Source organism: Sciurus carolinensis, chromosome 12, assembly GCF_902686445.1.
Source record: "Sciurus carolinensis chromosome 12, mSciCar1.2, whole genome shotgun sequence".
NCBI lineage: Eukaryota > Metazoa > Chordata > Mammalia > Rodentia > Sciuridae > Sciurus > Sciurus carolinensis.
Window position 1 is genome coordinate 81,457,643 of NC_062224.1, and position 18,350 is coordinate 81,475,992.

Genomic DNA, 18,350 nt, shown 5'->3' on the forward strand with positions numbered 1-18,350 from the left:
GAGGACTGATAGTTTTGCCTGGGGCAAAGTCCCACTGAACTGATTCCCTCCCTGCCCTGAACTGCCCCTTCCCCCTGTGCCTCCCTGTCCACCCAGGCCCTATAAAGAAAGGTTGGCACACTCACGGCTTCTCATGCCAGAAGACACCTGAGCTGGGAGATTACCCAAGCTCTCATTGTAGGCGGCCTCGCTCATGTGACTGGCTTGCATCCAGGCAGACATATGGGGGCCTGGTGTCCAAGCAGGCTATTTATTTCCTACCGGGTTCTCCTCAGGCAGAGCTGGCAGGGAGGGACTTTCTCCTTGTATTTAAGTCCCAGCTGGCGCCACGCAAAGGCCCCAGCCTTGGCCTTTGCCCCTTTCCTGACCCAGTAGGTAAAATAAACCCATTTTGGCAGCTTTGGGGAGTTGGCTGAGGGGCAGGGAAAGAGGGGCTACTGAAAATGTAATATAAACACTGAGGGGTGGGGCAGTGGCGACAGCAGCATGGGGAGCCAGCTTCAAACTTTGCCTCTGCTATGAACCAAAGGGACAAGAGTATTTGGTGTCCCCAATTTGACCCTCAGTCTCCTTTTTCAGGTGGGAAGAGTGGGCATCATTCATTCACGGTCTCCATTGTGTGTGCCTCGATTTTTTACCTGTTTGACCTCCCAATAAATTTTGAGCCCCTAGAGAGCAAGAACATGCATGTCATTCATGTTTGAATGGATCCAGCACAGCAACCAGCCTAGAGAAGACACTGGGCATTTACTGAAGAATGAAGGGAAGGCAGACAGAAAAAGGAGGGAGGTGGGGCTTGGTGCCCCTGGTGAGCCCCTGGAGAAGTGTGGTTAAGAAAGAGACCACCCTCCAGGAGGCAGAAGGCTCCTGCTGTTATTTTGCAACAGGCTTCTGACTTGACAAGCTCAACTCTGGCCTGGGAAGTCTCTGCCTTGTGTTCTCCAGTTCCAGCCTGGCTTCTCCAGCTAATGTGGCCCTCCCTTCGTCCTCCTCTGGAGGCCAGGAATAAATAAAGAACAGAGGCATTACTCTCTCTTTGAAATGCAGCTGCCTCCAGCCAGGTTGAGCTTGAAAGGGGCAGGAGGGCTGGTGTAAGTGACACAGTAGTTAGGAAACAGTTGTTCCTGCAGGAAGACCCATCATGGAAGCACCTGACCCTTGCTATTTTAGCTGGACTGAAGGGAAGCACCTGTGATCTGCTTCGAATTCTCAGTCCCCAAGGAACTCTGAAGCCTCCTCCCTTTTGCTCATACAACTTTGCCTGGACATTCTTGTGTTTTAAAGCACATACCCACTTTGGGTTCCAAGAAGAATCGGGCTCTTGAATGAAGGAGGCTCGATGAGAAGGAATGGGAACCAAGACAATGTGGGACACCTGCTCAAAAACTGCAGGAAAATATCTCAGGACGCAGTTTCTCGGCCAATTCCATGTATTCACTTTGGTCTTGGGCTCTGAATAGGTGCGTTGATGGGACAGAAATGAACAATGTTGATTTGGCAACCAGAGAAAACAGCAGTGCAGCCAGCTAGATGTTTAGGCAAATTGCGAGGCATGGGAGACAGATTCTGCCGTTTTTTCTTCTCCACTGGTTGCTTTTAGTGGCCAATTCAGAACAGAATCAGTTTGGCAAGGGAGCAGCAAGGGTCAAACCCCTGCTTTGAAATCCAGAGAAACCCATCTGGGTGGGTGGGGTAAGCCCATCTCCCCTTCAAGGTCAGCAATAGGGAGTTAGAGCCAAGAGGTGGATGGCATATGTCTTCCTTACCTGTCAGTCCTGCCATCTTTTCTCCTCCTTCAGCTCAGAACCCAAACTTGTACTATACTTCACACTCAGAACATTCTTTTGAAACCATCCCCCTTTCCCACCCCATTCCCTTGCAGATGTATACAAATTTTAAAATTAGAACAGCTTGTAGGTCACTTCTTGGTAATTGTCTCTAAACCCATTGCCCAGCTTATGTTAGATTCTGAACATGTAGTCTGCAATGCTGTCCACGCTCCCTGACCTTCAAAAACACCACTGGAGTGCTCCTTTTGCACATAGCACATGCTCCATAAGTCACCATTGAAAGAACAAATGCATCTGAGACAGACGCAGGGGCACACAACTGTAATCCCAGAGGCTCGGGAGGCTGAAGCAGGAGGATAATCAGTTCAAAGCCAGTCTCAGCAAAAGCAAGGCACTAAGCAACTCAGCAAGACGCTGTGTCTAAATAAAATGCAAAATAGGGCTGGGGATGTGGCTCAGGGGTGGTGTGCCAAGTTCAATCCCCAGTACCCCCAACCCCAGAAAAAAAAAACAAAAAACAAAAAAAAGAAAGAATAAATGCATCAACAGAGGCCCATGTGAATTTTCTTCAAGAGGAGCAGAGGTAAATTTGGTTTGGGCCAGGGCACCACCTGGGAATGATTAAAATTCTCTGCAGTGTTCAGATTGGGGGTCGTGGGTTCCTGGGTCTCCTCCTGCTTCAGGAGTTCATCATCAGCCAAGATGCAAAGGCAGACTGGGCGACCTGTGCAAAACAAAGCCAACTTGTCAAATTGTGCCCAGGCTCATGCTATTACAAGGTCAAGTTTAGCCTTTAGTCAGTATCAGCATGGTCTGGCTGCAGTCACTTTAGGACTTTTGCCTTTGGATTGACAAATTGCTCCCTGGAGAGTGAAAAGCAATGGACCACGCACCTGTAGCCCTCATTGCATTTTTCACAGCCTTTTCTATTTTTGTCTTAAGTAGCATAAAATGTCTTGGGAGTGTCCTGGCTTGCCGTGTACTTGTTCATGGGTTCATTTTAACACCTATATTGTGGGCTAGATATTCTTTTAAATTCTGCCTACCTCAAAATTCCTCCAGCAGTAGTCAATTTACCTAACATGCAGTTGCTTCATGTGAGTATGGGAAGGCCCATTTCTAGCTTAGCCAGGCTCTTGGACAATTCAAGGGTGGCAGGAGGCAGTTCCCTCAGTTCAGTATCCAATTAGCTCCTGTTGCCAGGGCAGTAATGGCCCCAGGCCAGATCAGAAGCAGGCTGGACAGAGCTGCCCAAAGGCCCCTAAGTTCATGGTTCCCCCTCTCCTTCCATTTGCTCACTTCTGCCATGAGCCAAGGCAGGGGCCTAAAAAACACTCACAGTTCTCAAACCAACTCTGTGAAGCTATTTGTGAGGCTTTATCCCTAAACTAAGCTTGGGCCCTAGAGGGTCCATGTGAGGCTTCCTGATGGGACTGCTGATGGCCAGGGCTCCCAGGGAGGTGTTCATCCCTGAGCACTACACATTTCCTCAGTTTCCTCTCCTCAACAATGCCACAGCTCACCAAGCAGCCTGGCGACAGCAGCTCTGGACACTGAGAAGCATGAGCCCAGTCCCTGCAAGACTGCTGCTCCTCTGCTCCCCATCCTTCCAGCACTATCTCTGTTAAGCACTTTTCTTTATCATCCCATCAAGTCAGTCTGTACAGCCCAAATAATCCAGAGTGACTGGTTCTCACCCTGCCACAGGGTCAGGGAGGCTTCCGCGTATGGCACTCAGGTTCTGCTGGAATGGCTGTATGCCTTGGATTTGAAGCAATCATGAGATGCTAAAAAAATTCTCAAAACAATTCATTTATATATTTTTTAAAAACAAACATCCTGGAAAAAAAAAAAAAACACTGACTCATCCATGCCAAGCTGCACTTTCCAGAGGAAGCATGTCAGCAGGCTCAAATGAACAATGATAGAATCCCATGACACCAAAGTGATTTAAACCCGATGGTTTAGAGGCTGACATTCTGAGCTGAAATAGCCACAGGTCACCATTTGGCCTGTTCTGGGGCTCTGCTTTCTCTTTAGTCTATTTGTGTGGCAGCAGAGGAGGTAGGAATCTTTCTAGTCTCTCATCAGGCAGGCTTCGCCTGTTATAGAAAAATATCAGAGCTTCGGCTCAACTTAGCAGCGGGTGAACTATATTAAGAAGTATATCCAGCTCCTTCAAAGTCTAGACAATATATTTGTGGCTCTGGTTTATCTCAGGAGTTATGGATCTCAGGAACCAGAGAGCTTTCAGTCCTTACATGGATGGGTTCACTGTGATACTCAAAAACTCTTCTCATTAAAATCAGCAGGCCTAATTCAATAGACACTTGAAAGGATTACCCTTCACCAAAGCCAGAAGTAAATTCTTTTAAATTCTTGGGTTTCAGGAAGTATTGATTGAAGTTGAAAGAGGGACATGATGTATGAGGATAACGAAAACATTATTTAAAATTAGGAGGTTGATCTCTGGCAGAGGACAATTCTTCCTTGACTTGCCAAGCCCTGGCCTTTTCTTACTCCTCGTTTGTGTGGACTCCAGTTCTCTATACCACAGCTGTCCACAGTTGCTCTATGTACAGGCAGTGTACACAGACTCATCATCTCCGGTGATTCTGAAGAGACGGAGGAAGACATGTGCTGGCAATCCACCTTAATACTTATCCTTAATTCACAGGTGAAAAAAAAGCATGCAGAGGCCATCTAGAACAATCATTGTCACCTTTCCAACTTCCGTGCTGACGCTGATGACATCAAATAGTAGATGCAAAAGAAATAAGTAAAAATCATGACAAAGAGTTTTCCATGATTCATTAAAACAATAGGAGTGCTCTGACTGAAAAGCTTATAACAATTTATCAGCAGCTACCTAAAATTCAGCATTAACTTTAATTACGCCTAGTTGGGAATTAGACAAAACGAGGTATTTTAACATAACCAGCTGCTACAGACTAAAACTATTTCATGGTTGAAATTTGTACTTAATCTTCTGGTTTTTGACAATGCAATAAAGCCCATTCTTAACAAATTAAATATCATGAAAGCTAACATGCAGCATTGGCCAGTTACCCTATCTGCCCCAAACATCCTTCGACACCTAGAAAGTATGCTAATATGGTCCTAAGTCAATTTCCTCTTGGAAAGAAGGTCCCGGCTAGATTCTCCCCTTCCACAGAAGTCTTGTGGGACAGAACTACAATCCTTCATTATAGGTTATGGATGCATTTTTCTTTTCATTGTTTCCAAGGTAACTATGTCTGCTGTTGGACCAGAAGAAAGTGGCCTCATGTAACCCTTAGCTGATCACCTTTCCCCATAAAGAAAGAGATAAGAGATTATACAGGTCAACTTAAAGAAGAGGTGAGAGTGCTCCTCACACATAAAGGAAATGAGCTTCCATCATCTGCACACGATCAACAGGCACCCCTTCATTCAGGGTTTGGGGTATAAGGGCAGCAGAGTGCATGCCTAGCATGTGCCAAGCTATGGGTTCAATCCCCAGTACCACCAAAAAGAGAAAAAAATCTGTTAATTCAGAATATCATAAGAACATAGGCCTGCCCACTTGAAGCTTACATTCTAATACAAGAAATCATGATGGCACATGATGAATGAACAGACAATCACTGGGAGTAGAAGAGAGAATATGTTGTAATAAGATGAGCAGGTATTAACTGGATTAGTCAATTTCCCAGGTTGAAAGAAAAAAATTATTTTAGAAATGAAGTAAAACAAAAATTCTGATCTAACTTTTCTACTGTGTTAATAACAATTTGGAAATTTGGTTAATTTTGCTGTTTTGGAAATCAGTAAGTCAACCCAACTTGATCTGTTTAACTGAAGTGGCTAGAACAAAAATGACTAAAAAACAATCCAGTCACTGTTAGCCACAGTTTGAATGTTGGCATGAACTTTGATCCAATTCAGTCACTCGCTGCTAGGGCTGAGCAGAGTCAAGTGAACATTTAACAATGGCTTAAAAGGGGGTACAGGAGGGCTGGGGATATAGCTCAGCTGGTAGAATACTTGCCTTGCATGCACAAGGCCCTGGGTTCAATCCCCAGCACCACACACACCAAAAAAAAAAAAAGGGGGGGGGGGGCACATGGTGACAGCCTCTGAAAATCACAACTTGTTCTAAACTTGAAACACACCCATAAACCTCCTCAAATCTATCTGCACAACCAGCACCAAATTTTAAAACAGCCCACTCTCCCCAAACTTGAATCCACCCGCAGAAGGCAAGCATGCCAACTTAGATGACTCTGCTCTGCACCACTCTCCCAGTTGCCAAATTTAGGCCAAAACACATACATTCACCTTCCCAGAGCATTCGGAATTTGTCTACAGTGTCACAAGCTGTCTGTATCCTTTCACCTCAGCCCAGTTTCAGTGACCTTACAGTCCATTCACTACACAGAATGGAGCATGTGTCGGTCTCAGCTACAGGCTCCTCTCTCTCCCAAGTTCAGGTGCAGCACTAGTTGACCATGGAGATCGCTCACAAAAACACCAACGTAAAAACCTAGTGTGCATCATTTGGGGCAGCAATCCTTTTAGCAGTCTGTTTATGAGAGCAGATCTCCTACTCTGATAACAACGAGCAAAACCACCTCAACATATGCTCTGCCTAGATAATGCAGGAGACTCTCCAACTTCTCCAGCAAGTTAAAAATTCAGCAGAAGTTAGAAGGATCTAAAGGAGTCATCTGTTCCATTGCCTTCTGTAAACCAGAAGTAAGCATGAAAATTAAGGTTTTTAAATAATCCACCTCTTCAGTCACCAGAAGTACCAAGACTTCCTCATTTGGAAGAGGCTGAGGCCTAGGTTTAAGATCCCCTGCCCCTGGGCCTCAAACTTGGGAAGTTGAGGTCTCTGTTCTCACCTTCCACACCTGCATTGGAGTGGCCAGGAATAATTGTGGCTAAGGTCAAAGTTTCTCAAATAATATGCCCCTGGCTATTTTTCTTCTCTTCTGGTTACTGTGTTATCCAATGAAAGACGCCTCCTTCCAATCTTTTGGAGATTTCAGATACTAGATTCTAGGATGAAAACTGAATCAGGTCATTTTGAGAACTGTAATGCTCTAAAGAACACACATTGAGGACAGAATTTGGGAATACTTTCAATCTGGAGGTACGTGAAAGTAGAGGAATGAACAAGGAAAACACAAAAAATAATAGCAGCAGTGAGTTACTTAGTTCTCCACCTTTCTAATAAGCCATTTGGCCAGCAATTAGTTGTATTACCAGCCCTCACTGTTTAACTTTCAAACTTAGCTGAAAAAGAGAAAGGCTGCTGAAGTACAAGCAATTAGGGAAAATAAATGGAAATTGCATTATCATCCGTGTCTGGATTTTCAAACAGTTGTCATCATATAACTGAAGTTCATTCAGAATCTAGGAAGGTGCCCAGTTCAAAGTGAAAGTGAGAAAATGTGGGACATTAAGGTGGTAGGTGGCTGGAAAGAGAGAAGGAAAACATTTAAACTAGTGAGTTTACCTGACAGTGGTCTGTTTCACAAGGACAAGAGTCCACAAAAATACAGCAAGCAGACTAGTCCACAGATGACCAAGGAGGAGTTAGGAAATGGCAATTTTCGTGCTGATTCTACCTTTAACATTTGAAGGTATCTGGGGCAAAGTAGTTACTTATCTTCCTTGGAGATGGAGGAGAAATAATGTATATGATTTGATTTTAAAATTGGCCCCTGTGTGAGTCAGCTTTCCATTACTGTAACAAATACCTGAGATAAATCAATTTTTATAAAGATAAAAGGTTTATTTTGGCTCACATTTTGGAGGTTTCAGTCCATGACCAATTGGCCTCATTGCTTTGGGTCTGTGTTGACACACTGTGGTGGGAGCACATGGCAGAGCAAAACCGTTCACTTTAAACCTGGGAATCAAAAGAGGAAGAGAAAGAAACGAGGGTCCCACAATTCCCTTTAAGGTCAAGTGCCCAAGGACTTGGAAACCTTCCACCAGGACCCACCCCTTAAAGGTTCTACCACCTCCCAAAAGAATTGAAGAAGGGCTGGGGACCAAGTCTTTAACACACAAGCCTTTGAGGAACTTATGCAAACCCCATCAGTAACCTACAAGGTTATTTGGTAAGGTGGCAAGATGTCTGTAAAATGCTTTCAGGGAATAAAGCTGTGGCAAAATAATAATAACAATAAAAGCACAAATAAAAAACACCACACATCGTGGGAAGTGGAAAGCAATGACACCAATTGTACAGGTGACCAATAGCTCTGAGGTGCTCCCTCACCCTATATTCTGCTGTGAGCCTTTCACTTAGAATGAGCCCCTATAATGGACTCCTGGAGCAAGAGATCTCGTTTTGCCTCTCATGTACAACTCCCACCACATCCCAAATTACCCCTCCAGAATAGATGTTGAGGGAGACAAGAGAGGAGTAGTCAGCATATATTTTTGGTATACCATCCATCTTGAAAGAGAGATTTAAACCAATAGGATATACACAGGTTGAAGTACATCTGATGATAATAACAAAGATGCATGGACCTATAAAAAGTCATTTAATGTATATTCCAGATGGCCAATACAAGCTGGTTAGGTAATTAGCCCTTGAAGAGTTCTTTTATAGTCATATAAAAATGTTTTGCCTTGTTAAAAAAAAGAAGTCTAGTCTAACAAAAACATATCCACCAACGGGCTTGCATTGTTTTCCATTTGCAGGTTTGCAAGGTAATTAAAAATACATACATATGCATCTCTGAGCTGTCTGTTAGCTAATCAGTTTTGGCAATACGCTGCACAGAGGTATACTGCCATTGGTTTCTGACATTAAGTTAGCTTTAAGCTTACTGGCGATTCCAACAACTGGAGGCAGCCTGGAACCCAGTCCCTGGAAAGCACTGGTAGGATTAACTACCCGTTTCCCTGACACCTTGTCAATGGTGAGAGGTCTGGGCACAGACTTGCTAATCCAAGGGTGTCTTAATGCTTGAGCTGGGGTCAGGCGGGCAGAGGGGTCCCAATGAAGACATCTTTTCAGGAATTCTATAAACAAATAGTCATCACACCCTTTCAGTGCTGTCCCCCAGTCTTTGCTGCCTGGAGGACCCCGTTTTTTACCCCTACGTGAGCGACCCCCAACAAGTACCACCCTCCCATCTGCCTGAGTAGTCACAGAGCAGTAGCGAGGTAGGCCCTTAGAGTTAATAAAGTACTTGGCACGTTTGGATTGCTCTAAAAGTTTTGGTGGTGGCATCCCTAGAAGCTCCATCATACAAGCCAACTGATCGCCTTCATCCTCTCCAGGAAACAGAGGCTGTCCTGTTAAAAGTTCTGCAAGGATGCAGCCAAAACTCCATATGTCAATAGGCGTGCTGTAGCGACACCCTAAGATGATCTCCGGAGCTCTGTAGAAACGAGACTGGATATACGTGTAAAGTTTCTGGTACTCAAAACAACTGGACCCAAAGTCAATGACTTTAGTTGCACTGCGTCCATGGTGTTTCAGAAGAATGTTTTCTGGTTTCAGATCGCAGTGGATGATCTTATTTTTGTGGAGAGCATCCAAGGATTGCAAGATGGATTGGGCAAATTTGCGTACCAATTGGACACTAAAACCCTGAAACTTGTTTTTTTTAATTAGCTCATAAAGGTCGATGCTCAGCAATTCAAAGGCCATGCAAACATGGTTCCGGAACGTGAAACTTTCCAGCATGTGGATAACGTTCATGCTACCAGTTTTATCTTGTTTTTTAAGATGCTCCAAAATCCGGATCTCTTCAGCTGCTTGACGATGAAAGCGCTTTTCATTGCGCACCATTTTCAGGGCCACATACTGGCGAAGTTTGTGATCATAGACCCGGGCTACTTGCCCAAAACTCCCCTTGCCAATAATTTTCAGTACCTCATATCTATAAGCTAGATGGTCTCGAGGGACATGAATATAGGCCCCATCAGCATCATCATATCCCCCATTATTGGGACCACCAATAACTCCATGTCTTTTCTTGGCATTTGGACCAACAAAATAAATTTCTGGGTAATTGATGATTTCCAGCTTCTCATAAGCAGTGAGGTGGTGTTTGTACTGCTTCAGCGCTTGCTCAGGGGTCAGAGGCACCACTTTGGGTGCTTTGGATGAACTGCTGGATTTAATTATATTTAAGTTATCTGAACTTTTCCCTTGAGAAACAACAGGAGAGCTTTTGTCAGAGTTGGTGATGCCCTCTGACTGAAGAGTACCAGATTTGCTGCTACCAAATTCTTGAAACAGCTGTTCTACCTTTATCTCACCTCCATTCAGAAAGTGCTGAGTATGCTCTCTTGTTAACTGCTCAGTGGTGATCTATGAAAGAGAAAGTGAATATAATGTTAAAGTCACTAGAGAGAGGAAGGGATCCTCCCTCGGACTAACAACATCAAAATATGACCAGCTGTGTTAGTTTTAAGGTTAAAATGACCCCAAAAGAACACAATTAGCAAAGCAAGGGCCTCTAAATTAATCCTGACTCCCTGAGTCGTAAGACGACCCCAATCCTTACGTGTCTTGCTCTGTTCAAGACAGGATGGTTGTCTTCCCATCCCTTGGCATGCTAGGTTCCTTCTCATAGGTCTCTTTGTCCTGAGAATCCTTTAACCCCGTCATTCACTCACATCCTATACTCCTTCACACCCAATTTAACTCCTCTCTCTTTCACTTAGAACTATTCCAAGACCATAATAATTAACCTCGCAATTTGACTGCAGTCTATACCACATAATTTGCTCCTTGATTATAAATACTGTTTAACATTGAATGCTAATTGTTTCAAGTATCTTCCCAAATCTTAATGGCATGAGCAGGATCATAATAGTGCAAAGAAAGTACTACCAAGTGACAGAGGCAGGGATTTGAACCCAAGTCTTCTGACTCCTCAATCAGGGCTCTTCCCAGAGACACAACTCAGCACCTGGTTCTCCTGACACCAACATGACTCTCCAGGAGGGCCAACTGCTGGCTCTGCTGGGAATCAACCAAGGCCTCCTCATCAATCCCCAGTCCTCAAATACATTACTGCAGACTTCTACCAGCGCATCAAGTCATGAAAGTTCTAACTCTTTAAACCATGTGGGTCAACTCTCAATGTAGCTGATGAACAATCAAGAATCCAAGGCCCCTGAGGAGCTTCTTCCAAATGCCTCTGAGATAAAGGAGCGCTACTCTTTTATCTCGATTTGCTTAAGCTTTTCCTGGAAGGAATAGTATCCCAGAGAAAAAAGTTCTACTAATTTCTCTGAATTAAAAAAGGATTCTGTGAACTGAAACAAGATTCTCTGAAATATGACTAAGGAAAAAAGCAAAAGCAAAAACAGCCAAACATCTAAAAATAATTAATAGTAAGATAAAAAGGGTAACTCTGTGAGATGATGGATATGTTAACCGGCTTGACTGCATAACCATTTTACTACGTATATCAAAACATCCTAGCCGGGCGTGGTGGTGCATGCCTGTAATCCCAGAGACTTAGGAGGCTGAGCCAGGAAGATCTCAAGTTCGAGGTCAGCCTCAGCAACAGAGCAAAGCCCTAAACAACTTAGCAAAACTGTCTCAAACTAAAAAATAAAGGAAAAAGGGCTAGGGATATGGTTCAGTGGTTAAGCACCCCTGAGTTTAATCCCCAGTATCCAATAAACAACAACAACAAAATCACAATGTACATCTTAAATATAAATATTTTTTAAAAGGGGGAAAAAACAACACTCTTCAGATACGTTAAGGAGCTAGAAATAAAGAAAAAAATTCAAATCTATTGTTTTAAAAAAAGTCTGCAATACTAAACAGTACATCTGTTTTTCCCAATGGACTCTAATCTGACAATTTCAGAGGGCCTTCAGTATGAGGCAAATAATTCCAGAGAAGTTCTAAACTCCAGTTAAAATTCTCCAAAAACAGAAGTTAAAAAGTGGTCAAACCTTTAAAAAACAGAATTTTAATTTAACCTAAGCAAACCAAAAGTTACATTTATATATTACCAAAAATAAGAAAAATAAAGAAACAATACAAAAATGAAAACCCAAATAATCAAAAAGGGATAAGAAATTTTGGTGCTGGCATACCTCAAACAGCCCCTGGTCTAGTTAGAAAAATAGGACTTAGTCCGTTCCTGTTCCTTTTAAAACAATTTAATCAATTTCAATATTTAGAAGGTACTTAAGGGTTACATGAACTACCATAAAACCTTAAAAATGAAGCAACCAGTTCGATTATGGACACGATTTGGCATTTAGCTTTAAAGAGGCCAGATATGGACCTGGTACAGTTTCTCTGATACAAAAAAAAAAGAATTATCACTGGTTAAGAAAACAAATAGGCCTGTAGACAGAGTCTCAATAACTCACTAAGACAAATGCAATGCAACATCCTTCTTATCAGTAATTATGTCGAACAACTATTCCTGTTTTTAGGGATGAAAAAACAGAAGTGGGTCACTTTCACCCATCCAGTATTCACTGGAACACTTACTGTTACTACTTAGCACCTGTGCTAAAAACCAGATTTTTTTTTTTCTTGAGGAACTACAACCTATTAGAAAATAAATCTGGTTGAATTAGGAAAGAATTAAAATCATTTGGTTCAAATTAGATTTACATAACAAAAATGAACATCTGCACACCATCTTCACCAGTTTTCCTTAAAAATTTTGCTACTTAATTTTAATATATCTTAATATTTGCTGCATTTTGGAAATCATCCTGAAAAAAAAAAAAAAAAAAAAATGAAGTCAGAAGGCCTGGGTTGTGGTCCTGGCTATGCTACTTAAAAGCTGTAGGTCTCTGGGCAGGTTACTTTAACCTTTCTTAGTCTCGGTTTCTTTATCTATATAACATGAATAACAATACCTAATTGCAGCATGTTGTGTGAATCAAACTATAACCAATAATACATGTGAAAGACCCTCACAAACGGTAAAGCATGTTCAAAACACTGGTTACCATTAGGCAAAATTCTCAATATAATAAGGTTTAGGTTCCTATAACTCTCCCCTATTCCCTATTAATTTCTCTCTTCTCTCTGCGGTGGCTTCCTCCATATCTCTGTCTCCCTCCACCAAGCATCTAGCGCTAAATACAGCTTCTGCACAACATGGCCCACTCAACAGGCCTCCTCACAAAAACACCTCACCCACTTTGTCCCCGGCACAAAGCCTGCTTTCAGCTTGCTACACAATTTAATGTGCTACCTCTCCAAGGATATCTGAACTTTAAAGAAATCAATGCCTTAACACAAAAGAATGCACAATGCCTCTCAGTCATCAATGACAAGCTGGTAGGAAAGGTATTTGTGGTCCAGGGTCCATCCCTAGGAACCTCACCTACTTTGCCTACATATAAGGTTGCCCTGGGCTTGCTCTGGAGGTCTTCATTTGTTTGTGATAAGAGAGGGTCTCAGGCACATTATGTTAATAAGAACAGAAATATAATAGAAGTTTAATTTCCATAGAACTATGGAAGGATAAGATGAAGGATGCTACTGGGATCTCCTGACTCATGGTTTTACCTTAAAGTGAGACTCAATCTCTCTCCCTCTGCAAAGTCTTACTTTGCTCTCAGGAAGTATGCAGAAGTATTCAAATTTCATGTAAGAACCCTTGGAATTCATAAAAGGAATACATAAAAAGAATACCGTGTCCCTGACTCCACTATCCTTCTGCAGGTTCACCATCCCCTTCATTTCCTCTAACCTCCCTGCCTGGTGTTGGGTTCCTTTACTACTCTGTTCACAATCTTTTTATGGGCTGTATTATATGTCTCTCTTAAGGTGTGGCTTCTGGAACAGAACATACTACCCAGGGTGTAGTTCACTAGCAGTATGGAGGTTCCCATCTCCAGCAAACCTGCAGAATTCCAGAAAGCAATTTTTCCACATGGGGGAGTGGTTCTTATCTTTCCTTCCTTTCCTGTAAATAATTCAAATACTGGCCTGAATTAATTATATATCAAGTCTTCTGTGCGGGAAATAAAGCCTTCCTTCCACTACTCTCAGAGAAACTACAATGTTCACACATTAAAATGTAATGATTACAAAAATTTCTAGTCTAATATATATTTTGATAACCATGTAATTAAATCCAGATAGCCAGATTTACCTACCTTCCTTTCTTTCTTTCCTCCCTCCCTTTCTTCCTTCCTTCCTTCCTCACACCCCACCCCCTCCCCCACCCACCCTGTGCTAGGGATTGAACTCACAGTCACTTTACCACTCACCTACACCCCTAGGCTCTTTTTTATTTTATTTTGAGACAGCGTCTTACTAACTGACCCAGGCTGGCCTCAAACTTGTGATCTTCCTGCCTCAGCCTCCTAAGTCGCTGGGATTATAGGTGTATGCCACTGAGCTTGGTCCGTGTTTTATTTCTTATGAATGCATCATACACACCGTTAATTTGGAGGGCTTATGATGTTTCAAGTATAATCTTCTACTGTATTATTCAAGTCCCTAAAACTCTTGTTGAGAAATTCAGAGAAACAGTCTTCACATCAAGATATGAAAACCTACACTTTATCTAGCTCCTGACCCTAAATCCCTGCAACCCAGAATTTAACCCAATAAAAGCCCATGGGCAGATGATTTATCATTTATAATGAGTTTGTAAGAGCATCTGGAATAAACAACAAAGCTAAAAGTCTTTATGAAAAGAGCAATAGGACCCCAGCATGAAGTCACAGCATTATGAACTATAAGTGCCACCAAGAGGTCAAAAGCATTTTTAAGCAAAGTCTGTAAAGACACCATTGCATTAGAATCTAAAATCCATGCTTCCCAAACTGTTACTCTGAACACCATGCAATAAAAATTTCATTTTGATCTTGAAACATATCATTTAAGTGATATTAGCATGGATCAACTCTGAATTAAAGTTAAAAAGAAGTCAGATGTTAACCCACCAGCTCAATTATAAAATATTTCCTATAGAGATCACTACTGTCATCAAGAAATCTGATGGTCAACACAAGTAGATACAGTTCTTCTGGTTCTTGGAGGATTTGGAAAAGAAATTGAATGCAGAGAACGGAAATAAATCCTGCAGAAAATGGAAAGAAACCCTACTGTACTCCAGAAATAGGGTCACCAGCCTTCCAAATAATTTTAGCCCATAATTTGTAATATTAACTTTGAACGAGATAAAAAGGGTTCATTTTAATAAGAAAAACTTGGGATGGAATATGAGTAATGCGAGGAATTTTTTTTCCACATAGTAACAATTTCAAACTGGGAATAGTGATGCACACCTGTAATCCCAACAATTCAGGAGGCTGAGGCAGGAGGATCGTAAACTCAAGGCCACCCTGGGCAACTCTGTGAGACCCTGTCTCAAAACAAAAATTGCTATGGAGGTAGCTCAGTGGTATAGCGCCACGTATGAAGCCCTGGGTTCAATCTCTGATGGGAGGTGCGGGGAGGGAATAACAGAACATTTTTTTTTTCAGGTCTTTTTTTAAAATATTTTTTTAGTTGTCAATGGACCTTTATTTTATTTATTTATATATGGTGCTAAGGATAAACCCAGTGCCTTACACACGCTAGGCAAGTGCTCTACCACTGAGCCACGACCCTAGTCCTTTTTTCTGGTCTTAAAACACAGATACAAGAACGAGAAACATTACAAATTAAATTTAAGAATACAATATGTTCATTAGATGGCATATGCACATTTTAAAGTCAAGGATAGCTTCTCCTTGTCTTGGAACTTGTCCAAACCCTGCTCTGCCTACTGCTCTACGTATGCTGAGGAAATGTGAATTAATTTTATTATTATCTTAAGTAAAATGGCATCAAAAGCTAATGTCTGCAGTTCCTAAAATGATTAAATGCATCAAAAAAATTGTACTGTTCAAGTGTAATTTAAGAGTTATAAAATGGTTCTTTTAGCACACTAATAAGCTAGGACTGCATTTCTATCTTGCAGGGGAAATTCTGCAGATCCACAAATTCTGCAATAATTTCTTTTGATTGTTTTTGTTAAAAGAAGCCTTTGTGATATTCTGTATCATCCTCTACTAAAATAAAGGTAACCTAAATAAAAGTGGCATATTATCTTTTTCCGAGTGTCATATATTTATCTGAGTAGAAACTGAAAGAGGTGAGCTCCAAATCAAAATCATTTTGAAAAGCTAAACCTGAACCACAGAAATTGTTTTTCCAAAGTCAGGAGAAATCAAAAGAAACAAAAAAAGAGTCTATGTTGCCAGTGATATACAACCCTACCTTGAGTAGTAAGTAGCACTTTCTCTTTTACAAGACAATTAAAACACAAAGAATTTCTTCCTTTACTTACATTCAGTCTTCTGGGTGGAGGCGGCTCAGAAGGATTGCAGAGTACATTTGAACAGGGTGGACACTTGGTTTCATCTATCATCATGAAAGTATCATAGACACCATCCCCCAATCTAGTTGAAAGGATTATAGACAAAATCTGTTAGTAAGGAAGAATATAAATTTGCCTTTCTAAAACATCTGGTGTCTTAACTACTTCATACTTGCTACAAAGAACAATTAATAGAAATAACCATCTACACTGCATTTTGGCATTGAATGTAAAAAACTGGGGCATTTGGCAAACAAGCCCAAATTTTCTTTTCCTTTTTCTTCTTTTAAAGAAAGGACAGCATTTCTAGATGTATATTTTAAAATGGTCAAAACTAGGCTTACCTGTTTTGAATATTGCTAAAAAAAAAAATAGGAACTAGCAATTAATTAACTTACTACTTGAAAATGAAGGTTAGTTTAAATAGGAAGCCTAAAAACCAGAAGGAAAGTGTGATGGAGGTGATTGTTTTTTCAGTCTCAGACTGGATTCTAATACCTCTACCCTGGCTGGGCTGCCTTCTCCTCTGAGCCTGTTTTCCACATGTTGATGGAAAGAAAAGTTCCAGTTTACACTTTTGGGTCTTACTAGCAAGAAATAAAAGGCCTTTTAAAGCTGTCTTTTCTCTTTATTACTTACATACTTACATCTACCCAATTAGTAGAAAAATACAGTGAATATTACAGCTGACACTAAAGGGGTACTTTAAATTACAAAATGTACTGAATTTTGTCTCTGTTCCCACTTGATTTCCTGGTAGATAGGAGAGGCAAAATGCTAAATGATTAAGGATCATTTCTCTGTTCTTTAGCACTGTGGCTCCCCTACTGCAGGGGAACACAAAAGACAGAGAGGATTTATTTAATCCACAAGATGGCCCTGAATAATGTATTTCATCTGCCACCAAGAACATGGATTTCCCAGTTAAACACATCAGCATTTCACTGTATCATTTTGTATGATATACCATGAATACAACAACAACAACTCTGTTGCAGAGGAAGATTTTTTTTTAATGTCTTTAAAATTCTGGAATATTTCAGTCATCCATAAAAACTGTTTTATAAAATTAGTTCTAGATTTGATTGATGTATTAAAGGAATACAAAGGGTAAAAGAAAAACAGTACAAATGTTTTTGAAATGTTCTTTTTTTAAAAATATTCTCATTCATCATAGAAGTATTGCTATTTTTAACAGAGAAATGCTTCACTGGCCGAAACCAAATAGTCTGGAAGTGACCGACCTTTTGCCATAGCATGATAAGACAAACAGGGAAAGGCATTCACATTTACTGAGAAAAAGACGCTAAACAGTTGCAAGATTTCCTACTAACAGAGGAAATTAACCACAAGGTTTCATGCAAATGAAGTGGAGGGCGTGTGTGCGTGCGTGTGTGTGTGTGTGTGTGTGTGTGTGTGTATGGGGGTTGCTTTTCTCTACTTCAGCGTAAAATACAAAGCAAGGTAGGGAATCTCAAAATAGGATCCGGCGAAAGCCTTACAATGCACAGCCGGTTACCTCCAAATCCGAAGCTAGACCGCACCCCTCAGGGCAAAACCCCAAGAGTTCAGCCCTGGGTTATGTGCTCTGAGCAACAGGGCTCCTTCCAAAGGTATTGCTCCCAGACTCCCCAGGCTTGCTTTTAAAAAAAAAGAAAAGAAAAGAAAAAGAAAACCAAACCCACGAAAAGTCCCCGGTTTCTGGAGTCCCTTACCATACCCCCGATCTAGGGTTTCAGAGACAATCCAGGGGTCGTAATTCTTCCTCTAACTCCGCTCCAGCCCCCTCCCCCACTCACGGTGGGCCAGGGAGGGGAGGTGGGGCGCTGATGGAAAGGAAGGGAGGGGGCCGGTCCCGGGAGGGAGTCAGACCCGTTCCCTCGTCCCTCCTGCTGGGGGATCGCTAGACCACCAGCCCAGACCCTCCCTGCCCCCCAGCCTCACCGACCAGTGCCAAGAGCTCACTCTGGCGCCCCTAGCCCGTTACCCCGCGGCGCCGTTACCTTCGCTGCTGGGGAGGGAGCCCAGACCCGGGCGGCCCCGCATCCTTCCGCCCCGGCCCGCGAGCTGTGCCTCCCATCTTTAGCTCGGGACCCCCCACGGGGGGAGGGGCGGCGGTTGGCGGACCCGGCGGGCCGCGTCCACCTGCGCTGTGACGGCTGCCTCCCGGGCGCGACGCTTCCCCGGGGACTGTCTGCCAGACACTGCAGCTCCGCGCGCCTTCGCTCGC

General features: G+C 42.3%; 1 protein-coding gene across 1 annotated transcript; it reads right to left on the reverse strand.

The window, feature by feature from the left end:
* Positions 1–7,549: 7,549 nt before the first annotated feature.
* Dyrk3 (dual specificity tyrosine phosphorylation regulated kinase 3) lies at positions 7,550–18,350 on the reverse strand. Its single transcript, XM_047521618.1, has 3 exons — positions 18,124–18,350; positions 16,091–16,202; positions 7,550–10,119 (listed from the first exon to the last, which is right to left on the reverse strand). Exons 1-3 carry the CDS (start codon positions 18,198–18,200, stop codon positions 8,545–8,547), a joined length of 1,764 nt encoding a protein of 587 aa, XP_047377574.1. The 5' UTR covers positions 18,201–18,350; the 3' UTR covers positions 7,550–8,544.

Excerpts from the sequence above, each read along its gene's own strand:
- Dyrk3 (XM_047521618.1), bottom strand. The coding sequence starts at position 18,200 with ATGGGAGGCACAGCTCGCGGGCCGGGGCGGAAGGATGCGGGGCCGCCC. Across the intron at positions 16,203-18,123 it reads CTCCCTCCCCAGCAGCGAAG|ATTGGGGGATGGTGTCTATG; the intron begins GTAACGGCGCCG and ends CCTTTCAACTAG. Across the intron at positions 10,120-16,090 it reads CTCCACCCAGAAGACTGAAT|ATCACCACTGAGCAGTTAAC; the intron begins GTAAGTAAAGGA and ends TCTCTTTCATAG.